The sequence below is a fragment of the Leptidea sinapis genome, chromosome 21 (assembly GCF_905404315.1).
Source record: "Leptidea sinapis chromosome 21, ilLepSina1.1, whole genome shotgun sequence".
NCBI lineage: Eukaryota > Metazoa > Arthropoda > Insecta > Lepidoptera > Pieridae > Leptidea > Leptidea sinapis.
The window spans coordinates 10,930,363-10,957,767 of record NC_066285.1 but is presented as its reverse complement, the minus strand read 5'-3'; the positions used below and the strand labels follow the sequence as shown (position 1 = coordinate 10,957,767).

At 36.3% G+C, this 27,405-nt stretch overlaps 1 protein-coding gene across 2 annotated transcripts in view; it reads left to right on the top strand.

The window, feature by feature from the left end:
* The window catches only part of LOC126970626 (tyrosine-protein kinase Btk29A), a 67,507-nt gene that overhangs the window by 32,590 nt on the left and 7,512 nt on the right, over positions 1–27,405 (top strand). For both annotated transcript variants that reach the window (XM_050816692.1, XM_050816693.1), the window contains 11 exons: positions 3,521–3,591; positions 6,074–6,148; positions 9,472–9,536; positions 11,032–11,097; positions 12,333–12,461; positions 13,763–13,956; positions 15,808–15,979; positions 21,848–22,013; positions 25,304–25,399; positions 26,465–26,606; positions 27,123–27,256. In XM_050816692.1, the coding sequence (XP_050672649.1) occupies positions 3,521–3,591; positions 6,074–6,148; positions 9,472–9,536; positions 11,032–11,097; positions 12,333–12,461; positions 13,763–13,956; positions 15,808–15,979; positions 21,848–22,013; positions 25,304–25,399; positions 26,465–26,606; positions 27,123–27,256 (1,310 nt within the window). The remainder of the gene's footprint in view (positions 1–3,520; positions 3,592–6,073; positions 6,149–9,471; positions 9,537–11,031; positions 11,098–12,332; positions 12,462–13,762; positions 13,957–15,807; positions 15,980–21,847; positions 22,014–25,303; positions 25,400–26,464; positions 26,607–27,122; positions 27,257–27,405) is intronic.

The window sequence follows — 27,405 nt, the reverse complement described above, 5'->3', positions numbered from 1 at the left end:
TGTACATCATTTTGTTCTATTGTCAATAGTTTTTGCAGCGCACGCAAAAATAGGTTTTCGATTTTACACTTTGTGTTACAAAATAGCAATTTTATTACGGATCCCTAATTTTGAAAAAAAAAAAAAACATAGCCTTCCTCGATAAATGGACTACCCAACACTGAAAGAATCATTCAAACCGGACCAACCAACAAATAAACAAACACTGCAGCTTTATAATATTAGTATAGATAAAACAATGATTTTGTATGAATTTCTCAATTGAAAATTGACAATAATCTTATTTTGCAAATTGTATAATTTTATCAAATTAATGTATTGTCTTCTTTCAATTTGATTTCTGATTGACGGAGGACACATCAAAGGAAAAACAAAATTGTTGTTTTTATTTAACTCCAAGCATTTTCATATTTATTTACCTTTTAAACCTTCTTGGACTTTCAACAAATAATTCAAGAACAAAATTAGCCAAATCAGTCCAGCCGTTGTCGAGTTTTAGCGAGACTAACGAACAGCAATTCATTTTTATATATTACTAGCTGACCCCACAGACGTTGTTCTGTATATAATAAATAAAATAATGTTTTTATATGAATTTTTCAGTAATATATCATAACATCAAAAATTACTTCGTAAAATATGCACACTGCTGTCGTAATGAAATTGTTTCACAGCAGAACTGTCAAACCGTGCGTCAATAAATTCTCTCATAGAAATTATATATGGACACATCAGAGGAAAAACAAATTTGTTGTTTTTATTTAATTTAGCAGCATTTTCCTATTTATTCACCTTTTAAACCTTATCTGCACAAATAATTCAAGACCAAAATTAGCCAAATCGGTCCAGCCGTTCTCGAGTTTTAGCGAGACTAACGAACAGAAATTCATTTTTATATATATATTATATAGATTATGTTAAAATTACTTATTTTCTTAATGATATAAATTTCGACCTGATATGTCCTGCGGTGTAATAATGTTGCTAATAAAGTTTATTGTTATATAGTATTGTACATTAAAAAAAGGTGTAAGCAGTTCAAAAGTTCACGATTCTTTCGATTTTTTTTCCATCATACAATTTGTGTAAAATTGTTGAAATCACGAAGAAACTTGTGGCGTCATTCACGTTAAGTATACGGGCTAAGTACTTCTACAGTGACAGGTTACGCTTAATTAGTATGTACAGGTGATTATATTATCACTAGACATTACGCAATTACATTATTATGTAAAAACTATATTATCTTTAGTGAAATTACGACAATAACAATTTTTTTAAGTCAAATGAAAATATTTTAAGAACGAGTTTTTTTTTTAGGGAATCTTACAGCCAATTAAAACATGTGAATAAACATAAGACCAATTAAAAACTACCGAATATGGAAAACAAATATTTCTGACTATATAAAATTATATTTAACGTAATATTTAAAAGTTTTACTTACAATTATGTTTATAAATAAAGTTTAATCTAGCGTCAACATATATATATACATATATACTAAGTGCACACCTAGTACTTTTTATTTTACTAGCAAACAAATTCAATTTTATCAATATGATACAAAATATTGCATAAATTGGAGTTTCTTCTTTATAAAAAGCTATTTGATCGATGCTGTGTTTGGTGGTAATAAGAGATATGAAGCAGAGGCGTTTTCCTAGACGTGCCAAGTGGGGCTCTAAGGTGATTTAAATTTAACAATTGAGGGCTGTCGACAAATCCTTGAGCAATTTTCATTAAAAAGCTGATGTCAGCGAGATAACGGCGTAGGTGCAAAGAAATTAGATGAAATTTATTACATCTGTGCAAGGCAAGTGAAATTTGAGCATCAAAAAACGAGTAAACTTTTTCTTAATGCGTTCGATTGATGACATACATAACACATACATACGTGTAAATTATTATTAAAATCATAATTTGAAACTTTATCAGCGTGATGTATCTTTGATTTGCAGCGAGTTTGGTTTTTGATTTACACTTTAAATTAATACAATGCATATATACATTATACATATATGCTACTACTACTAGACAGCGTTTTAGTTGAAAGCTCCCAGACGGCATTTTTTTTCCGACATCTCCAACAGAAGAGTTGTTCTCAAAAAGAGTGTTTCTTGCGCCGCTTCTTCTCTCTCAGAGCGCATTTTTTTTCCGAAGCGGTAGTAGTATCTAGTATATTAGAAATGACATCCAAAATAATTCTAAAGGAATCAATTTTGAGAAAATAAATGCCTTTTATGCCTTTCTAAAAATATCGTTAATATATACAAAAATATCTTCTGTGCGAATCACGCTATCCATTGGTGGTAACAGCATGATATCGGTGCAGTAGTTTTTGAGTTGGTCTCGAACAGACAGACAGACAAGGTCTTTGTTTTATAATAATGTGTAGTGATATTGTTAAGTAATATGAACTTCATGGCGGGATATAGAACATCATACTTTGAAATACTTTTTTTTTGAAGTGAAGTGTTAAAATTGAGTTTTTGAATGAGATAAGGCAAGTCAATGTTTGAATTTGTTATTTTATATGAATATCAAATTCCAACAGTGACAATAGTCGATACGTGATACTTTCATCTATTCTACAATAAAAAAGTTAGTAAATATAGCTTCCCTGACTGATAATCATTTCAAACATTTAATTTGAACACTTTCAAGGTAATCTCTGTGAAAAATGTAAAGTGTTGATCAGTAACCATATTTAAAAAAACCTTTTAATAAATGAGTCAAAATAAATGTAATACGCAAAAATTTTTATTTATTTTATTCATTTGAAACTTGAGGAATGGATTCTAGAAGCTTATATATTTCACACGGAACTTTTGACCTGATAGTAATTAGTTAAAATATTTTTGTGCTTTTTTCTTGAAGAACAAAAAAATATACATCTTATTTATATAACACTAAGTTAAATCACTTTATAAAAAAGTGTAATATTCAATAATAACAATATTATGATAAATTATCATAACGAAGTAAACATGGACTTCATGGCTAAATCTTTGATAAAAATTATAAAAAATAATGGTTCCACGTGTGAACCCTGAGAAACTCCAGTAGTGACTTTAATTGGCTTTGGTAGAAAACCGCAAGTAGCTGACTACGATTATCAAGAGATGAAGAGAATCATCTAAGCAAATTACACTATTAGGCGTCTGATTTGCTTAACAAGATTCCATGATCAACCTTGTCGAAGACCTTCGAAAAATCGGTGTATTTAGATCAACTTATCCTACATATGAAACTATTTTTAAAATAGATTTAGCTGCTAGTGGTAGACCTATTTCTCAAAATACCATTCTGTATTTAGAGAGCAATATTATAATGTATACATGTTAGGTACTTACCAACACTTGGTAAGTGTAACTACATTGGTAAATTTGGCACTCCCTTAGTTGACTCGAACCGACTTAACCTGAACGAGAATTGTTAGTTATATGTATAACTGAAGTATTTTTTGAATAGTTGTTTTTTTTTCACTTCAATAAATCTCGTTTTGTTTGTTTTACAGCGGTGACTGCAGTCGTCACAATGCCTGGAGGTGGTGGCGGAACTCCCGGTACTCCATCAGCTAAACCCAAAGTAAGTAATCAACAGCAAATTAAATTATCTAACAAGGCAAAAAGCAAGATACCCTACTCATGCATCTGGCTGTCATCAAAAAGGTCCGACAGGTAGATCCCGACAATAGCGCGTTCAGACAAACAAAAATAAATCTTGACAGAAGTGAATAAAACTTCATCTTGGGGATATTAATTAATAATACAAAATAACGAGCGTCACATTGCCGAGCGTGACAACTTAGTCTTATTCAATACCCATTATTATAAAGTTCTCAGCATTCCTAAAGAAGTTTTAACTACAGAAACCGATTTTGACATACCAAGAACTGAATTTGGTATACCAAGAACTTTTCTATCGCGAAAATATGAGGAATATTTTAAAATATAATAATAGTATAATAATCAGCGAGTAATAGCGACAAATTGAATACACATTGGAAAATTGTAATGGTGAGATTATTAATAATTATAATGGCAGTGTATTACAAAGAGTACATAATCGTTGCCAATCAATCACTTACTTACTTGTTATATTACAATGCCTGATTGTGCTGAAATATATTGTTATATTATTCAGTGTAATGCTTCGTTTATTTTGTTAATCTGTATCTGGGGAAGGACGGGGGGGAATGGCCTCCGGTCCTCGACACTAACCTATGCGAAACATAGCGGCACTAGGCCGCTACTTCACGCCGGTATTCTGTGCGAGTGTGGTAAGTAACCCGGACGAGTCTGGCCCGATTGTGCTGACGTCATAAGACAGCAGCGTGACTCTCCCACTTTCAAAAAGCCCGTAGTCGCCTCTTACGACACCCTTGGACCTGGGACTACCCTATTCTTTTTACGCCCCGGGGCAGCACAGGGCAAAAAAAGTGGAGGAGCATCGCGAGGGAGGCAGTGCGACCCAAAACTAAGGAGACCAACGACGACTCATGTCGCATCATCTTAGAGACCACATCCACTCTGACAAGAGTGACCGATTGAGAAAAAGAATGATTATACATAGCAGATTATAGCACACACACACTAACGCTTTTTCCCGTCGTAGTGGGCAGAGACAACAAAATGCCACTTGCTTCTATCCTTGCAAACCTCACGCGCTTCCTCTAACATTTGATGTAGTAGAAACGACAACATTCCAAGGCATTACATTAGACTTTAAGCTACAATGGGGTGCTCACATAAAAAACTTATGTAATCGTCTTAGCTCTGCAGTATTTGCGATAAAAATATTAGGCAGCTGACAGATGTTGAAACGGCTAGACTTGTATATTTCAGCTACTTTCATAGTGTCATGTCTTACGGAATTATATTGTGGGGTAGGGCTGCAGATATTGAAAACATATTTGTGCTGCAGAAAAGAGCAATTCGAGCAGTCTATAAAATGTGTTCAAGGGATTCATTGAGAGAAATGTTTAGTGAAATAAATATTATGACAGTACACTGCCAGTACATATACGAGAACCTCCTATACGCCCATAAATATATTAGCCAATTTAAAAGAATAGTGATGTACACAGTGTCAATACTCGAAACAAACATAAACTCGCAATTCCAACTACTAGGCTCCGTATAATTGCTAAATCTTTTAAAGTGGATTGTGTTGTATTTTATAATAAACTCCCAAATGATATTAAAATGTTACCTATTAAAAAATTTAAATGTATCGTAAAAAATAAATTAACATCTAAGGCCTATTATAGCGTGAAAGATTATTTGAATGATAAAGATAGTTGGAATTAATGTTCTAAATTTTGTTAATGAATATTGTTATACTCATTTGAATGCTATTGTTACTTTTGTACTTCATCTTGACTTGCACTAAATAACTTATAAAGTTTTACAGTGAATAAAGATTTTTTGACTTTGACTTTGATTTATTACTCTTTTCATACATGCTCGCCGGTTCCGGGTGCTTCGGACCTTTCCTTTCCTCAAACATTCCCAGTTTGATCGACGAATGTTCTACGATTATACTAATGAAGATTATAATACTTCAGATTTATTATAATTATCATCCTTTATGTGCCGAAAAGTACACCTAGGTACATGAAATAGAGTACAGTACTCTAATTAGAGTACGGTTGGCAACCCTAGTTATAAAATAGATCACTTACCTGTATAAATACCATGACTGGACGACCGGCTCCATATGTTTGGCAGCAAATTTTTTGTGCCTATCTGAAGCGCCCCACGCGAGCGTCCAGAGAAGAAATTCTGATTTATAATACAAATGGGTGCGAAGGAACGAAATCAACGTAATAAAGTACACAATTCTTTTTTTTATATAGTTTCCCACCATCGTTGGGATCATTGTTGTCCACTAGGATGTCATCACTAGTTTTAGTACCGCAGACTCTCGCTACATGGCCAACAGCGCCAAAATGACGAAAATCAAACAGGCACAAAGGCACTTTGACAGCCGCCAGTCCAGTGGTATATAATAGAGGTCAGTGAAGTAGATGATACTTCAAAGTTCATACATGTTTATTTTCTTTCAGGAAAAAAGGAACAAAGTAGTCGTCGCCCTATATCCCTTCAAAGCTATCGAGAGCGGGGATCTGTCGCTGGAAAAGGTAAATACATGTTTCATTTATTACTGACTAGCTGACCCCACAGACGTTGTTCTGTATATAATGAATAAATTAATGTTTTTATATGAATTTGTCAATAATATATCATAACATCAAAATTTATTTCGTAAAATATGCACCCTGCTGTCGTAATGAAATTGTTTCACAGCAGAACTGTCAAACCATGCGTCAATAAATTCTCTCATAGAAAATATGTATGGACACTTCAAAGGAAAAACAAATTTGTTGTTTTTATTTAATTTAGTAGCATTTTCCTATTTATTCACCTTTTAAACCTTCTCTGGACTTCCACAAATATGTCAAGACCAAAATTAGCCAAATCGGTCCAGCCGTTCTCGAGTTTTAGCGAGACTAACGAACAACAATTCATTTTTATATATAAAGATTATATAACTGACGCACTTTCATACAATTTAATTATATGCCCCCCAACTGACAGACAGTCTGTAGGTACTATGAGTGCCAGACAACGATATTTTATATACCCAATACTAAGGATGCAACATTTCATGAGTAGCAAGTGAAATAGCATATGAAATACGTTTTTATACGTCGCGGCATTACGTTACCGTTACATACATTGTTACTTATATTCTCACTGACTGCTAAAAATCACACTTGATGAAAATGAACTTCGCAAATTGTAGATCGTTTACGGAATCATTAAATAATCTGTTCCATGTGATATCAGAAGCGCCATTGGTAACATTTTATACTTCATTTTAATAATTAATAATACCCGCCAGTGAGCAGGCATCAATTTAAAAAAAAATCATTGCCTATGAAAAGTAGCTGAAAAATAAAACTAATTTCATCAAATGAAAATGATTTAAAAGTAGCAATTAATTCCATCACTACCCATATTAGCTAAACCCGCTGGCACAATCTTAATCTCTAGTATATAATGAGTTTCTTGCTACTTCTCATTAGCTCAACCCTTTACGAAGTAGCGGTAGATTCAATAAGAATAATATTCTTTTGACATTCATAAGTGTCATTTCCTTGACCTACATTAATAAAGTTATTTTGATTTTGATTTGATATAAGGAAAAATATATACAACATCAAAACGACTAGTGGCGAAGGCTCAGAGTACAATCCAAAAAATAAAAATCCGCACTTTTTATGATAGAGATGACGAGACGAGCTAGATGTTCACCTGATGCTTACCATACGTCCTGTCCATTACAATACATTGCCGATCAGGATTCTTGAAAACTCCGAAATATTGAGTGGCACCGCGGCTGCAATCGTTTCCTTGAAATATAAGATGCAAAGTCTACAAGACAGAAGACTGCCCAGTAATTCCACTAGCTTAACGGCAGAAAAAGCCGTCTCTGTGGTACCTAGCAGTCGTCCTGTACTAAGAAGCCTCGTATATATAGTCTGTTGAAAAAAAGCATTTCGATGGAATTAATGAAAAATGATCCCAGAGTCTAAACAGCTAGTTTTTCATTAAATAAAATAGCAGGCTAAACACTTGAGTTTTTGATGTGAAACATCTATAGCCGCACGTAAAACCGATTTCTGGCGTGGCGACGCATGCCGTGGCGACGCGTCGCCTTGTCACAGTAATACCGTCCTCAGAGGCAACATCGAATATAACTATTACCGAAGTCATTGATTAAACGAATTAAGTAGTCACGATTTGAAATAAATTCGTAAATTTTTGTATTTAATGACAATAAATGTTTATTCAATAAATAGTCATCGTTATCTGGAAAAAAATCATATTTAGTTCCTATCACAATATGCTCTTTTCTGCATATTACTTTTACAAAATAATGTCGATGTTTCACATCTGCCAGGCATCCCGTGACGGCTCACATTTTTTTTAACATTAAAATAAAAAGTTTTATATCGAGTGTGGCTCCTTCTTGCTAAAATGACAGCTTGTATTCGTCCGGGCATCCTATCGATGCCATCCTTAATTGTTTTTGTGAAATACGCTCCCACTATAACATTCCTTTAGCTCCCTGACGATTTGCGGAGCGGGCTGCACCGATCTTATTCTTCGTTTTAACACATCCCAAATGTGCTATATGTGATTGAGGTCGGGACATCCAACTGGCCAATCCAAACCACGAATCCCTACCTCTTTAGTATACGCTTCCAAGTGGCCAGAACGATGAGTGCGAGCGTCATCGTCCATAAAAATAAATTTTTCTTCCTGAACTGTTAATGCTGGTTGAACGTGAGAAATTAGGACTTCTGATATGTACGGGTGTGCATTCAAAGTGCCGTTTTCCATAAAGGTTAACTCCGTACGGTCCATCGCATTAATTGATGTCCAAATCATAACTGAGCCTCCACCATAAGGGGTTATTTCTTCAAAGCGAACTTCTGCGAAAAGTTCCCCTTGCCTTAGTAGTACTCGCCGACGTCAGTCCTTACCATATTCTGGCTTCATCCGAAATAATACTCTACCCCACTCCTCTTGATTCCATGTCGCACAATTTTGAGCGTAGCTAAGTCGAACAACTCTGTGCTCGCGGACTAATTTCCGGCGGAGGTCGTTTATGAGGTCCACTGACCAGAAAACGGTCGTGCCGTGTTTCCGCACGTAGTTTTCTTCTAATACAAGGCCTTCTCACACACTCACTTACTTTTAGAGCCTCGTCGCATTGACTGCAACACTCTTTCAGCAAAGCAATAATTTTGCTTTTGTCATTTCATCCACCATTTTAGAGACGGCTAAATAACTAGGCAGTCCTTAAAACGCCAAGAAAATAAGATCCATCAACAATAAATGTCTAAAAGTTATATACAACTGATAAAATCTCTATTCGCGCCACAATTGTTGGTAAAAATCGATTTTATTTAAAAACTAGCCTGACTTTTAAAGGTACGAATCTGCAAAATTTAATTAGAAATTTAGGTTTTGATTGATAGTAATAATGTGTAATGTTTCTATGACTCCGAAATATGAACAGTAAAATTACCGTCGATAACTTTAAAATATATATGGTTAAATATCTCCACTTTGTCTGGCTTACTACAATCTTGAGTAGATCCAGATGTTGAGGATGACATTTAAGTTTGTAGCGTGCGGAGGTGGTACCAGGTCAAACAGCTCTTTGGAACACTCACCAGTCCCCGTTTTAATGCGTTAGAAGACACACAATGAAGCGACGTCTCTACGTAACCTCCCGATTACCGTCGAAATCCAATGTCTGAACAAAAATCAAATAAAGAACACGTTAGAAATTGATTTTCATATAATATTACAGCTTGTTATATTTGTATGTCATAATCGACGTACTTCCGGTGCAGTATTTTTAAATTCATATTGGCACACGTTGCAGGGAGCAGAATACGAGGTTATCGATGACTCGCAGGAGCATTGGTGGAAAGTCAAAGATGAAAATGGGTGAGTCGTTTGTATAAAATAATATATTACGCACCTAGGGAGAAAAATAGGTCATTCTCACCCGTGCAATAGTTACAATCGCGGGTGGCAATGTCTTACTTATCTCACGGGTGCGTAAACGATTTTTTTCCATCTGGAAGAAAAACTCGCTTTTAGTCCCTGGTACAAGGGACAAAAGTTGTCTTGCCGGGAGAGAATCGGCCGCTTTTGGCCGGCCTCGTACCAGGTACTAAAAGACAGCTTTCATCGAGGTGGGAAAAAATATATTTTTTTAAGTGCGTGCATCCCTAACGATCGAGCTTGACGCTAACTTGATGGCAGGTTACATTGTTATTGAATTCCAAAATTATGCATTAATTATTTTCAGTACCTACATGGGGCACACTAAAAGTTTTGCACTTCCAGCTTCGGAACTATTTGAATTTCGAATGTTATATTTTTTGAAACGTTGCAACCTTCTTAGTATAAAAAAAAATTGGCCCGATATCATTTGTCATTTTTTTTTAACACACATCAAAGTTCTACGTACGCAACGAAAATGGAATTAAGTCGAAAAGATTTTAAAGCGATGGTTTTTTATGATTTTAAAAGTTCTCTCTCCATGCAAGACTGTGCAGCTCGTCTTCAAAATGCTTTTAGGAGAGAAGGGCCTTGCTTGAGCACCGTGAGGCGATGTTTAAAATGTAAAGAAGAGTATTTTGAAAATATTTTGTTTATAACATGTTGTTTTTTTAAGTTACGCAAAACTTTTAGTGTGACCTACGTATACTGTATATTAGTGTCGCCAATTTTTGTTGCTTCTCGTCACTAATCACGTCAATGATAGCAGATAAGTGACGTGGCAGCGTGGCGTCTATTGTTTCATATTTATTGGTATAATTAACAAATTTATTACGTTTTACTTTATTACGCTATTTTATCAAGCATGTTATCGTGCTTGCAAATCTAATCAAACCATTCGATTCTTGATTTTATATTTGTATTACTTTGTTCTATTTCCTTATTTAGAGTTTGGATTTCCGTAGATGTTTTTATTTTTAATGGTTTCAGTTAATAATTTAGAATGAGAGCTTAAATGATAGTAAATTTGAGGCTTCCTTGCACGTGATGGCGGCTAGTTATGATCCGGTGAATTACTTGTGCGTCTCACCATTTTCTATCATAAAAAATTTAAATGCAACCAATTTGTCAAGCTCGATTGTACTGGAGAGATTCAAAAAGAAAGCCCGAAACGTGTATTCCGCACTCGATGATATATATTTTGTGAACATGGCAATCAGAACATTTTTTTTAAATATCATAATATTATCACAGCCATCATCATTGTTCAGATACCTCTAGCATTTACCTTACCTTTCTGTTAATTAAAACTATCGCTTATTGCAACTTGTTTGAGTTTTAGCAATGTATTTATTTATATGTTTTTTAATTAAAGTCATTAATTTAATTTAACAATTGAAATTTTCGAATACTTAATATATTGATTACATTTCAGGTTAGTCGGATATATACCAAGTAATTATGTTAAGGAGAAAGAAACGATAGGATTACAAAAATATGAGTAAGTAGTTTTCATTTAAGTTTATCAAATATATTTGTACTTGACAATTACGACGATATTTACTTCGAGCAAGAATGAACCAAAAATGGGATGCACCGACTTGAAACCGGTTTTTAATGTTAAGGTTTATATAACTACCGTATTAAAACGGTTTTTGTCTACTATTACGTTCAGAGTGTGAACGTTATGGAAGTCATTTTTATACGCTTTTTATAAGGTTCACCTGGATGTATGTTTGTTTGTAACCGACTCATTTGGGCGCGAATTTGACCCACTTTAGATTTCGTTCAAATTTCGTAGATTTATCGAGGACCGATGACAATACATTAATTTGAAAAAGATATTCCATTTTTCAATAAGCAAAATCAGATTTTTGTTAATTTATATAAGGCAGGAATTGATGTTAATTTTAAATTTCAACTATTATCTTTAACCGATTTATCTAATATTAGGAAATATTCGAATACCAATGAGAATTTTTAATTCAACAATGTAAATAAACGTTTTAGAAAACTAAAAAACACACAAAGAGTTAGAAATATTTTCTTTTTAACCGAGTTCAAAAAAGGGGGAAGGTTCTCAATTCGTCGGTATTTTTTTTTATGTTTGTTACCTCAAAACTTTTGACTGGGTAAACCGATTTTGATGATTCTTTTTTTATTGGATAGGATATACTTCAAAGGTGGTTTGGTGAGAGAAAGTGAGTTTGGTTAGGTTCCGATTACGGAATTCATGGCAAAGTAACGGGATTCTTCAATTAAGCGCTTACGTTCATTACTGCATTGAAAAATTTAGTATATCTGCACATATTTAGATAAGTTGTTAGTTAGTGTACTTCAAATTCACTAAAAATCAAAAAATAAAAATAAAATTAACAAGAAAACAACCGACTTCACAAACACTATTCCAAAACAATAGATATAATATGCACTAAAAAGTATAAAAATAATTGCGTATTTTTATACAATCTAATTCTAGTTACGATTGTAATATTTGTCTTCAAACAATTCGACACGTGTTTCGCTTCTAGGCATCCTCAGGAGATGTTGACTCGCAAACTCTGGCACGAGACTGGCTCTGACTGGTCTCAAAACATGTGTCGAATTGTTTGAATACAAATATTGGCGGAATTAACACTCAAGAAATCTCAACACATTTGGATAATTATGGATTTCCGCAAAATAACACCTACTTCACTAGATTTTGTGTGATTATAGCTGTGTTTTACTTTTCAGATGGTTCGTGGGCGAAATGTCGCGACAACGTGCCGAGTCTCTGCTCAAACAGGAGGATAAAGAAGGCTGTTTTGTTGTGAGAAACTCATCAACCAAGGGAATGTATACTCTCTCGCTATTTACCAAAGTGTAAGTATTTCGAAAATATAAATAATGAATGTTAATTAGTATATTATAATATTACAGTTTTATCTTCATCTATATTTACAGTGAGACATTTAAACAATTTGTTATTTTTAAAGTGATAACCCTCATTTCCGGGATTAATTTTACAAATTAAATTTGATAAATAAAATTTATGAACAATGCGGCACTTGAACCCGCCACCTCTCGCGTTCCGTGCGAGCGCTCGCACAACTGAGCCAACCGTTCGAGTGACGTAAAGTTCATAAATCTTGATATGTCTTGTTCAACTCTCAAAGCAGGTCATCAACTGTAAAGTAGATCCTGTAGATGTAGATGAAGCCACAACCTGAGAGTTGAAATATTTGACGATTCAAAAGCGCTTAATTTAAGACTAATGGAATAAAGTTTATTTGAATTTGACTCGCTTGCCTGGCTTTTTTGCCCCCTTTTACCCCCTTGAACGTTTACCTTTTCTATAACTTTAATTTTAATTTACTGTGCATCATATCATACATAATGTATACATTTTAAAATATTATACTTGTTACATAAAATTAGGGCTTAATCAAGCTAAAATTTGCGCCCTTAATGTAAACCCAGTTTATTTGTACGTCTTATGATGGGGTTTATCATGTTCAACCTTCGTTTGAAAACGTTCGAACCGAGTTGATTATTACTCTTCAAATAACTGAGTGCCATTAAGGGGCAACTTTGATGGCTGACTTTTTTTTTTATGAAAATAAGGGTCGAGGCGAGCGGGACATTCAACTGATGGTAATTAATACGCCTTGCCCATTATAATGCAGTGTCGCTCAGGATTTTTGAAATACCCAAAAATTGTGAGCGGCACTACAACTGCGCTCGTCTTCTGAGACATAAGATGTCAAGTCTCATTTGCCCAGTAATTTCACTAGCTACAGCGCCCTTCAGACCGAAACACAGTAATGCTATATATATATAAACGCCGTTGTGGTACCCATAAACTAGCCGGCATCCTGTGCATAGGAGCCTCCCACTGTTAATTTGAAAGCATGAAAGTATTGAATTCTTATTAGTCATAACAATTCATAATCTGTGAAAAGTAATTATGATTTTATAGTAAAAATTTCAGTTATTTAGAGACTAGTTTATCTTATAGAAGTACAAGGGGACTGGAAGTCTGCGAGTAGCAGGATCAAGGAAGATATCCACAAATTGTCATTAGAATTTCTTAGCCGAGTCACGCATCTATCAGTAGTCAGGCATCTTGTGCAAAGGAGCCTTTTACTGGTATGACTTATATTCTGTCGTGTGTATATTTCCAGTAACCATCCCCAAACGAAGCACTACCACATAAAACACAACGGGCGCGGTGAGTTCTACCTGTCGGACAAACACTGTTGCGCCAGTATTCCGGAGCTGATCAACTACCACAAGCATAACAGTGGCGGCCTGTGCTCACGGCTCAAGGCCACGCCCTGCGACCGACCGGCTCCACCCACCGCGGGCCTCTCGCACGGTGAGCACATCATAATGTCAAAGTCAAAAATATTTTATTGACCTAAAATCAAAAGATTGCTACAAAAATACAAAATAGATGTATTTCTGATTATTTATACAAAAGTTCAAACATATATTATAAAAGTAATGCAATCCAGTAAAACAATACCAGGCTGAACTATAATATATAAATATGAGTATTAAATAGATAATCACTTAATAAAATCAGCTTCAACAGTAAGAGATTTGGGAATATACTTAGATTATAAAATGACTTTAACTCACTATATGGACATAATTAAAGATAAGGCCCTTATGAAATTGGGCTATGTTAAACGTACCTGCAAAACTTTTTATAATATCAAATGCATAAAAATTTTATGTTTCCCTCTTGTTAGAAGTCTACTAGAATATGTATCCAATATCTGGTCTCCACACTATACAACTTACATACAAAAAATTGAAACCGTACAAAAAAAAATCTAAAATATTTATCATACAAAGCATGTACGTGTAGGGATGACACGTCATACGATGAAGCATGTAGATTTTTTAATATAGACCCACTGGAACTCCGCCGAAACCAACAAGATGTAATGTTTCTACATTCTTTATTGTCAGGCAATACAAACTGTTCTGAATTATTAAGTGCCCTATCGTTTAATGTACCACAATATAGAACACGTCATACGAAACTCCTGGTTGCACCACATACCAAAACGAACTATTGTAAAAACTCGATTATTTGCAGGATTCAAAATAATTACAATAATTACTATGATATTCTAGATATCTTCATGTTAGAAAAGGATAAATTGAAGCATGAAATCATTAAATTACAGCAGTCTAAAGCTTACTCATTTGTTTAAAATATATATACATATTATTATCACTAACCACATACATACGCTATCACACCCACACACAAACATACACATAGTGAATAAGAAACACAAGAGGCAGTTGTTCTGTAATATATCTTGTTGTAAAACTATTGTAAAATAATATTGTCAATATGAGTAATCTATAATGACCTTAAGAATTATGCTTTATATTATTGTTTATTAACGTTTACTGTTACGCTGTTGATTACCAATAAATAAATAAAATCCATAAAAAATAACCATAATACTATTCAATTCCACATTGTACTATCGTTTACGTAATCTTCAACACTGTAATAAGCCTTCGACATAAGCCTGCGTTTAATAAAAGATTTAAATTTATTAATTGATAATTGAGATAAACTTTTTGGTAATTTATTAAAAAAAAATATTCCATTGCATGCAAAATAATTGTTTATTTTACAGAGCCTATTAGGGGGCACTATAATCTTGTAGTTATTTCTAGTGTTTAAATTAAGAACATCGTCAACACCGACCATTGCAACAAAAAACTGTTCATTCGAATTGCTTATATCGTTTATACTTCTAGATAGATTATGACAGTTTTTAGATTTTAGAGTTAACCTCTATTTTGAGCAATGCACGCACACTAACACAAAGTGTCATACAAATCGTGATTGAGGTTAAGTGAAGTAGGCTTTCACGCACACTAAATTATTAAACCTGGCCTGTTTTTATCGGTTGTCTAACAGCAAGAGACTATCTAAATATATAAATTATCTGAGTCGAATTGGTTGATGCGAGTTAAAAGGTTTTTATTTTCTCAAAATTTATTCCTTTACAATTATTTTTGATGTCATTTCTAACACTACCACCGCTTCGGAAACAAATGGCGCTCTGAAAGAGAAGAAGCGGCGCAGGAAACTCTCGTTTGACTTCTCGTTTAAGTCTAACGCTTGATTGTAAGTTGGGAGGTCTGCAAAGTAGGGCCTGAAAGTGTTCAATAGTTTTTCTGATTGTTATAGATAAATGGGAGATCGACCCATCAGAGCTGGTACTCCTCGAAGAACTGGGCGCGGGTCAGTTCGGAGTGGTGCGGCGCGGCCGATGGCGAGGCCGCATCGACACCGCCGTGAAGATGATGAAGGAGGGAACCATGTCCGAAGACGACTTCATTGATGAAGCCAAGGTTATGACGTAAGTTTCGTAATTTTTTCTCGTCGGCCAAATCCGAAACTATGAGGAAAAGCGGAAGACACTTTTTTTCCCACCTCTATGAAAAGCTCGCTTTTGGTCTGGTACGAGGGAGAAAAGTGGCCGATTCTCTCCCGGCAAGATGACTTTTGTCCCTCGTACCAGGGACTAAAAGCGACCTTTCAATTCATGTGGGGAAAAAAAAGTGGGACATTGCCACCCGCGATTGTCAATACTCCGCGGGTGAGAATGACCTACTTTTCTCCCTAAGTGCGTAATATTCTAGGATGCCGCAGTCGCTCGTAGTACCACTTCGCATCGGCGTATATTTGAGCGAAGCGATGTAAACTAAGTCTGTGTACAAAAACAAAACAAAATTAATCAAACAAGGTTTGATAAATCGGCTCAATTTTTAAATAAATATTAATAGCGCGTGCTAATTTAGAATAATTTGTAAATTATGTATGTTTTTAATTATAATAATTGAACCAAGTCGAAATAAAGCTTTCTATGAGTTCGAATATTTTTTATCAGTCAATAAATGGCCGAGAAACAATTTAACACAGAAATCAATTGGAGTCACCCAAGGTTATTTTTAACAAAATACTTTTTAATTTTCTTATGTTGCCTACCTATCTGACCTTTATCTTTAATTTATAGCTTATACCTGCATTACCTTGTTCTGTCGAAATGTACTCAATAACATAGAATAGAATAGAAACACTTTATTAGCAATAAAAACACACACCTTAAATTTACAACTAATTACAATCTCAAAATTTACAAAATCTTTTTTAAAGGTTTTTCGGTTACAAGCTGCCAAAACAGAAACACGTACTTAACAACGCTCCAATAAAACATAAATAAAATATTAAAATAAGTTTTTAAATTGTGATTTTAAAGTGTGAAAACTTGACTGGAATAGTAGTAAGTGATTTAAACTGAAGATAAAACACAAATTAAATTACCGTATTTACAAGCATTTACTTACGGTAAAAATCGAGAAAGTCACATCATTCTTTATTTCACTAAACAGAGCTAAGAATTGGGGAAATTACTAGATTTGAAACAATTGCAATTATGATATTCATCAACTTAACGAAATAAAAAGGGGAAGTGTGAATACATTGCTGTGAGATAAATTAATAATCATTATAAATACATATTAATCATTCATATTCATGTTTTTATTATCATAAAAATTAGTGTTTGGATGTCAAAGTCAAAACTGACAAACTGTGACATAGACCAACAAGACATTTGTACGCCATAGAGAGTGTAAAAGGGCTGGAGTTTATAGCCTGGTAACAAGACCTTTAAGCCAAAACGTAAAAGGGCTGCTCACTCTATAGTGTTGCCATTTCGAAAATATACTATACATATTACAGATTTTAACAACACTTACTTCATTGGTTTTATTTAAAATCTTGCAAAATGGATGTACAAATGTAATTATTATTTTCAAAAATGCAAACAGAAATGAAAAAACAAACAGAGGAAATAACTAATAGATTAATACAATCATTTGAAGAAAAAATTAATGTTTTTGTAAAAGAAAATTTAGAGCTACGAAATACTGTGGATGATTTAAGTATCAAAGTTTGCAAATTAAAAAAAGATATACGAAAATACAATTTGATATAACACGGAGTTGATGAAGTTGAAACGAACTCGATGGAGCTAAATGAACTAATTACCAAAGTCCTACGAGACATGAAGATCGAAACAGGGCATCTAGAAATTAGAGCAGCCTATAGAATTGGAAAGAATAATGAGAAAAACAAGAGACCTATATTATTTACCTTAACAAAAACGTGGAAATAAACACAAATCCTTAAATCAAAAAAATATCTTCCAAATAAAATAAATATAAGTGAAGATTACCCTAGAGAAATTTTAGCGAAGCGGAAAGAACTGCAGGTAAAATTACAAGAATAACGGAAAAAGGGAAGATACGCATACATCAAGTATGACAAGTTGGTAGTACAAGTAAACAAGACAACAAAGATCCAAACAAGGAAGAGATTTAACCCAACATATGGAGTTGGTGATTCAGTAGAGAATATTGTTAACCCCCACAAGGTAAATAAGATCACAAACTTCATGAGAAAAAAATCAGATTCACTTAACAAGCTTACAGATGGAGAAAAAAAGTAATAACTAGCAATTAGTACGCAGTAACCGAAATAGACAAGATAACAAGAAAATAAACTTAAATGATCAAAAAATCAACAATAGAAAACATTCCCCAAAACGGTTGGTCCTCGCGGGGAATCAAGACCAAATCCCTCCAAGGAACAAAAAATCCGTTTGCTTAAATGTAGCAACAATCAATGTCAGAACATTAAGTACCACAGAAAAATTAATCGAGCTTGAAACTGCTTTACAAAAGTTAAAGTGGAATATAATTGGCATGAGCGAAGTAAGAAGACTAGGAGAGAAAATAGAACAATACAAGGAATATATTTTATTTTAAAAAGGTGAAACACCAGGTCAATTCGGAGTTGGGTTCTTAATACGAAAAAATATTGCTCACATGTTAGATGAAATAAAAGGAGTTTCCGAACGAATAGCAGTCTTACATCTCACTGTTCCAGACAGCAAGGAGGAAAAAATTTCTATCATACAGGTATATACACCCACAGAACCAACAAATAAAGAAAGTTTGCTGAAAACAGGACAATGCTTTAAAGCAAGCTCATAAAAATATAATTTTGATGGGCGACTTCAATGCAAAAATAGGTAAAAGGAAAAATGGTGAAGAACAAATACTAGATAAATACTGCTACGGTAAAAGAAATAAAAAACGCGAAAGATTGATAAGCTTTGCACTGCAGAATAATTTATTTATTCTGAATAGCTCATGCAACTTAAAAGAGAACAAGAAATGGACATGGATTTCACCCGACGGCAAATACCAAAACGAGATAGATTTCATTATGACGAACAATAGAAAATACTTTAATAAAATAAATATTATAAGTCAATCTCAATTCAATTTCGACACAGACCACAGAATGGTACAATCAGAATTGATGATTTCTATGGCAAAACGGCCAAGAACATTACAGAGATCAGAAAGGCCACTACGGTGTAAAGCTAATGAAAATAAGTTAACGCAAATATTAAAGTCTATAAATAACATTACAATGGAAAAATGCACGACCATAGAAGAAAAATACAAAAGATTTATTACAAATCTTAAAACAGAAACAAAAAAACATAATGAATCCAACACAACCAAAATTTCCGATAACATTAAAAAAATTATGGATCGAAGAAAAATATTATATTAAAGAACACATAAAATAAATTACGACATTAAGTAAAAAAATTAAAGAAAGTATAAGGAAAGAAAGGAAATCAATAAAAACTGCAACATTACAAAGACACAGAAAAGACAGGAGGAGTAAAGAAGGCTTTCAAAGAACTGATAGATGCAGAGGAATAGATGCGAAATTTAAAAGACAAAAACAACAAAGAAATACTAAAGAGATAAGAAATAGCAAACACAGCAGCAAATTATTACAAAGAGCTTTATAAAAGAAGGGAAAACCAGGTAGACCGGAAAATTAAAGGAAACCAAGGTACTGAAGAAATAAGAAATCAAGAACCTGTTCCCAGAGTTCTACTTTCAGAAACCTTAAAAGCCATAAAAACCCAAAAAGATGACAAAACCCCGGGAGAAGATCAAATAACGAACGAATTATTAAAGGTCACAATAGAAGAATCAGCACCAAGACTAACAGAGCTATATAATGATATCTTAGATTCAGAAGTTATCCCGGCAGACTGGACCAAATCAACTATTATATTAATACACAAAAAGGGTGATAAAAAAGACATTGCAAATTACAGACCGATAAGTCTTATGTCAAACATATATAAAATATTTTCCAAAATCTTGCTTTCTAGGTGCACAAATATATTAAAATTTAACCAACCGAAAGAACAGGCAGGATTTAGGAGTAAGTTTTCAACTTTAGACCATATCCATGTTGTCAAGCAAGTCCTGCAAAAATACTCGGAATATAAAAAGAAATATTACATAGGCTTTGTAGATTACAACAAATTATTTGATACGTTGGACCACAACGCTATATGGTGCGCACTTGAACAACAAGGTGTACATCAGAAATTCATTCGCATCCTGAAAAAAGTATATGCCGAGAGTAAAGCCATTATAAGACTGGACCAATTCAGTTCAGAGTTTGCCATAGAAAGAGGCGTCCGTCAAGGAGATCCAATCTCACTAAAATTATTTTCATCCGTATTGGAAATGATATTTCGTAAGATGAATTGGGAGGAATATGGCATGAGAATAAATGGAGAGTACCTAAATCATCTACGCTTCGCTGACGACTTGATACTATTCTCTGAAAATGGTAAAAACTTAGAGGTTATGCTTCAGCAGTAAGCAGAAGAAATCATGAGAGTTGCACTCTCTATGAACACCGAAAAAACGAAAATAATTACCATTTCTGATAAAATTATTATAACAGTAAATAATGAACCCATAGAATATGTAGAAGAGTATATTTATCTCGGACAAGTGATAGCTACTAAGGAGTCAACAGAAAAAGAAATCAACAGAAGGGTTACAAACACTTCGAAGAAGTATTGGTCATTAAAAGAAGTGATGAAGAATAAGGAAATCTCTATAAAAGACAAGAGAAAAGTATTCAACTCTTGCATACTGCCTTGCCTTACCTATGGTTGTCAGACCTGGGCCCTTACCCAAATACAACTAAGTAAGTTAAAAGTTTGCCAAAATTCAATAGAACGAAGTGTAGCGCCAAGACAAAGTGCGATTGGATCATATCAAAGGAAAAACTAAGTTCAAAAGCATAGAGAAAACAATACGCACTTTGAAATGGAGATGGGTAGGCCACTTTATGAGGGATGAAACACCAAAATGGACTAGAGCAATAACTGAATGGTACCACAGATGAGACAAGAGGAATAGAGGAAGACAGTTCATACGATAGGAGAATGAACTGAAACAGATAGGAGGACCACTATGGACTAGAATAACAAGGAACCGCAACGAATGGAAGACCTTGGAGGAGGCCTTTGTCGAAGGACAAACAGTTAACAGAAAGAGGACACAGACTGTTTAAAAGTTACTGCAAATAATTAAGTTAATAATATAGTTTTGTAAGTAAATTTTTGTTTTGTTAACTGTAAAAAAGGCTTTATTATTATTATTATTATATAATCTCAAAATACTAAATGAAATGAAAAAGGTAACAAAAATTATTAAAATATAAAATAAAAATCATATACCTCTCCAAAGTTTTTAAACTTAACTTCAATTTTCATTTGAGGTTTTTAATAATCGACTGGATTAATATTGCTTTTTTGTAACTATGGTGGAGATTTAATCGTTTTCAAGGTGATTGTTTTTATTCACAAACAAGACAATTTTTTATAGAACGCAGCAATTTACCTACTACATATTTTGGAAAAGTTAACTTTATGCCAATTATTACATATTTAATTAATAGTAACCTCCACTATTGTGGTGTGACCCACGAGTTCAATACTCCAGGCTTATTCGTATGAAAAGTATTTACGGAGCAAGTCGATTGCCCACCGGTCGTTTCTTTTCCCACTTCCATTCTGGAGTTCTAGTTCGCACGTTCCTTGCATCCGTCAACTTTAAGTTTCACTAGTTCCCTATTTCGCTAAGTGATTTTTTTATGTTTTAAATTGAAGTTTTTTTGTACACCTATACGAAATTGGAGACGGATATGACTTGAATCGCATATTATCCAAACATACAAAACGAACTGCGCCAGCCATGCAGAAGCAGATGATGTATAGTCTCATGTGCTTGTTACAAAGACTGACCATGAAGTGGTGTTCCAGCAAGCTGCAGCACCAGAACCTGGTGCAACTGTACGGCGTGTGCTCCAAGCACCGGCCCATCTACATCGTGACGGAGTACATGAGGCACGGCTCGCTGTTCAACTACCTGCGGCGGAGCGCGCCCGACCTGCTGTCGCCCGCCGTGCTGCTCGACATGTGTATACAGGTGACAAGAACTTCTGATGACGTTTAACATCGGTTAATTCAAACCTACCCTTTACATGCCGTATTGGCTCAGTGGACATATAGACCAGAATGGAAACTAAGCCTTGTTGACTAAATACTTACCTACACGTGGGTACACTCCATTGAAGCAATAGGGTTATCCGGAGTCCTACACCCCTCTCCCAAATAAAAATAGACTACTCTAGGACAGTACCAGGCTATGCAGCACAATTAGGGCCTGTACCTAACAGTGGTTGCCCAGGCTGCCCCGCGTATTCTGGAGGGGGAAAATCTGCGCTTACTCGGGGCAAACAGCAGGAGGCTCAAAACACCCTCCTCCACACTCGCTGTGGACTTTTGCAACATCAGGGGGCTTCGCTCAAATTTGATCCCGTCCACATTCACCTGGAGACGGCGACGCTGGCCCTGCTCTTTTGAAACGAGACACGGATATCCTCCCTGGCTCATTCATCTTACCTTTCATACCCGGGGTATAATTTGGAACACTCCTTTATACCAAGGACGAGCGTGTGCGTTTACGTCAAGGAGGATGTCTGTTCTCGACGCCTGAGTTTTCTTGAAGGACAGGACCTATCCATCATCTGGCTGCGTGTAGACTGCGATGACCATCCGCGAATCTACGCATGCCTGTATAGGTCCCATAGCGGTAACGCAGAGACTGACCGGCTCCTCGAACACATCCAAATGGCTACAGATTCCGTGTTGGAGCAGATCCCCACTGCAGAGATCGTGTTTCTTGACGATTTTGACGCCCACCACGCCGCATGGCTAGACTCACTTACCACCGATCATGCAGGGAGATCTGTTAACGACGCATATGGTCTGACGCAACTGGTTATTGCATCAACGCGAATCCCAGATGTGCAAGACCTCACATCGGGACGGCTACCTAGTTTCCGTTGACCCTCCTCTGGGATCGTCGGACCACTGCCTGATCCGGAGCACCGTGCCAATCACGCGCCTAACACGGCCCCGGTTCTTAGGCTATCGCCGCGTGTGGCACTATAGGTCAGCAGAGTGGGACGAGATGCGGTGCTTTTTTGCATCCTACCCGTGGATCCGTTTTTCGCTGGGAGATGCTGCTGACGCTGTTGCTGATGTGGTACTGCAAGGTATGGAACTCTTCTTTCCATCCTCCTCTGTGCCTATCAGTGGCAGGTCCCAACCACGGTTTGACCGCTCCTGCGAAATGGCCTCTCGCCGAAAGCAGGAGTGCTATCAGGCTTGGGTCAATGCGGTGGTATCAAAGGATGTGAATTCCAGCGAACTTAAAAATGCCTCCACTTCAATCATGCCTCCAGGTCCTTCAAAAGAGTTATTGCTGACGCGAAGTCGAAGCATATTGGCAGAATTGGCGAGAGACTTGCACGCCTTCCCTCGGGAACTCGTGCATTCTGGTCGCTCGCCAAGGCTGTCCAAGGAACCTTCTGCCAGCCAGCCATTCCGCCACTGCACAGGGATCGCTGTGACTCGCTGGCCCATGACGCGAAAGAGAAAGCTGATCTCCTGGGCTCCCTCTTCGCGTCCAACTCGACTCTGGATGACCAAGGTGCACCACCACTGCATATTCCGCGAGGCGATTCATACATGCCGGAGGTAAAAATCCGGCATGGCGCCGTGCTTAATGCGCTTCTCACCTTGGACATTCACAAATCGAGCGGGCCCGATGGCATTTCCCCGATAGTGCTGCGGACATGTGCTCCGGAACTGGGGCCGGTCCTTACCCGTCTTTTCCGGCTCTCCTACTCATCAGGCGTAGGCCCGAAATTATGGAAGGCGGCTTTAGTGCACCCGATCTCTAAGAAAGGTGTACGCTCAGATCCGTCCAACTACCGCCTCATTGCCATTACCTCCATTTTCTCCAAAGTAATGGAGTCGATCATGAACCGCCAGCTCTTGGGATACCTAGAGGGGCACCAGCTGATCAGCGACTGCCAGTACGGTTTCCGTCAGGGTCGCTCAGCTGGTGATCTTCTTGCGTACCTCACCCATAAATGGGCGCAAGCGGTTGAGTCGAAGGGAGAGGCGTTGGCGGTGAGTTTGGACATAGCGAAGGCCTTCCATCGGGTGTGGCATAAAGCGCTTATAGCGAATCTGCCATCCTATGGGCTTCCCGAGAAGTTGTGCAAATGGTCACTAGTATTTTGGCTGATCGGAGCATGAGTCTCCCTTTGTCGTACCCCTTCGATTCGAGATCACTCCTCTAACTGCCACAGCCTGTATTGGCATACTTAGCGTCGATATATCGAGCGACGTTCAGTTCGTGGTCACTTGGAAGAGAAGGCCAAACTGGCCTCTAAAAAGCTTGGTGTACTCAGTAAGGCGAAACAGTACTTCACTAAAAGCCACCGCCTGCAACTTTATAAGGCGCAAATTCGGCCTCACATGGAGTACTGTTCTCACCTCTGGGCGGGTGCTCCCCAGTAGCAGCTTCTTCCATATGACCGCATACAACGAAGAGCGGCTCGAATCATCGACGATCAAGTCATCTCCGATCGGCTTGATTCTCTAGCATGATGTGGGTTCTCTCTGCATCTTCTACCGCATTTATCACGGGGAGTACTCAGAGGAGCTGTTCGGGTTGATTCCAGCGGCCGGATTCCACCACCGGACATTACGTGCAAAGTACCATCCGCATCACGTAGACGTCTGGCATTCCACAACTGCGCGTTTTGTTCGAAATTTCTTGCCTCGCACAGCCACTTTGCGGAATCAAATAAAGGCAGCGGTCTTCCCGAATAGATACGACTTAGGGACCTATAAGAAAAAAGCATACTCCCGCCTAAAAGGCCGGCAACGCATTTCTTGACACACCTGTTGTTGCGGATGTCCATGGGCGGTTGCCTCACCTCTCCCCAAGTTGAAGTTCTTAAGACTGTGTTAAGAAAAATTAACATCTATTTCGAGATACAAGATGGTGGATATAACTCTTTAAATAAAATCAATAATCAGGTATCATTTTCGAGGTGTTTGGGAATGTCAATAACGAATATGACGTCTATTTTAAGATCCAAGATGGCGAATGTGACTTTTACAATAAAATAAATATGGGCATAACTTTCGAGATTTTCGGGAGTGTCAATTACAAATATGACACCCATTTCAAGATCCAAGCTACCCGATTTTATCATTTCTGTCTGTTTCTAATATATTTTTTTTAAATGTTATATACCGGTCATAAGTTTAATGGCCGTGATGATGCGTTATGGCTATCTTCAGTTATGTAAGTTGTCGTGCACCCATAAATAAATTTAAATTGTTATGTTATAGGTTTGCAAAGGAATGGCGTACTTAGAAAGGCATAATTACATTCATCGGGATCTAGCCGCGAGGAACTGTTTAGTAGGAGACGAAAATGTTGTTAAGGTAAGATGAATGAATTTGAATGTACTGAATGAATTTTTAAAATAAATCTTAAACATCAAAAAGTAGAGAAGTACGAATACTTGGGTAAATAAATCAAAATTGGGAAAGAAAACCAGTACAATGAAATAAACTCATGTTGCTCACACAAGAAAATATAGGATGCCCGGAGGGTAGTACAGAGAAAATGGGCAGGTAATCGAAAGTTGCAGCAGATGCCATCAAACGCATAGCAAAACAGTTTTGGGCTTGTAACAATGGGCTGGTAACATTGCTAGAAAAGAGTTCAAGAGTAAGAACAATCCTTAGGTGAAAAACGTTCAACCAAGAAGAGGATCGCTAATGCGTTAAAAGATCGAAATTAGATGCATGTAACATTTAAAGGCGCCATCATACCCCAAGGCGGCTAAAGGACGTCTACACCATCATGGTAGTCAAAGGCTAGAAAAAATAATTACAAGAACAATAGGCCACAAACACAGACATAAAACGGTATGAAATACGCGCATTCATTCATGGTGCTATAAAAGTTGAAAGGATAGTTTGTTTATAATAATAGAAAATAATATTAACACTCTAGCTGAATGATCTTTGAGTTATTTTAGTTTCTCTGATATATTAAGTTGTGAATTAGAATGGATAATTGCGAAAATTTACCAGTGGGAATTAGATGGACTAGATTATGGGTACCGCAACGGCGCCTATTTCTGCCGTGTAGCAGTAATGTGTAAGCATTACTATGTTTCGGTCTGAAGGGCGCCGTAGCTAGTGATTTTACTGGGCAAATGTGACTTAACATCTTATGTCTCACGGTGACGAGCGCAGTTGTAGTGCCGCTCAGAATTTTTGGGGTTTTTCAAGAATCCTGAGCGACACTGCATTGTAATGGGCAGGGCGTATCAATTACCACCAGCTGAACGTCTTGCTCGTTTCATCCTTTCTTTTTATAAAAAATGCCTAAACCTAAAGGTTTATTCATGTAAATGGCATTTTTAGTAGGTAGGTATGCAGTTTACTGCATATGTCGCGCTATCACCCTGATTATAAACATGAGTGTGTGGTCGCCAGGTAGCAGACTTCGGCCTGGCGCGGTACGTGTTGGATGACCAGTATACGAGCTCCGGCGGCACCAAGTTCCCCATCAAGTGGGCCCCTCCCGAGGTGCTCAACTACACCAGGTTCTCCTCCAAATCAGATGTGTGGGCATTTGGTACGTACATTTTTCATTTCAGTAACAGTTTCAAAAGCAATAAAACTAACTAACCACCATCACCTTTACATGAAAACAATTAAGCAAGAAATAACGGACAAAATGAAAGCCTATAATACAAGAATTTCGGACCATCCAAATGTACTTGTATGGCACCTCTTGAGTGTCACCATAACAAGAAGACTAAAATGGAAAAACCCACAGGATCTTCTACTGTAGACCGATTGTAATGAAGTGGACTTGTCAATGGACGAGTATCGCACACGCCTGCTATAAACTCATGACCGATTGATGAATGTCGTCCTAGACATATTGCCATATATTATTTGTATATTATATAATAAAAACTGTTGGTAGCTCTCGGCCAAGACAAGTAATGCCGTTATTCCTATTTTTTGTTGCGAAGGGAAGGATTTGTGGATACCTTAATATATATGTTGTATTATGTTGCTTATAATAACACTTATTTTTTTTTTGCAATTGCATATTAATAATAAATATTATTATTTTCTATAGGTGTACTGATGTGGGAGGTGTTTACCTGCGGGAAGGTGCCGTACGGGAGGATGAAGAACTCCGAAGTAGTGGAGATGGTGCAACGAGGACAGGTGCTTGAGAAGCCCAAGGGTTGTCTCAATGAAATATATAATGTGAGTTCGTTATTGTATTACCCGGTTAAATCATCGCCGATGTAAGGTATAGAGGATCGTTGTATGTCAACTGATTCTTAAGACGAAATCTTTAAATACTTACGGCCTTACAAATAAAATTGGCATAAAGTTATACCTGAGTACAAACC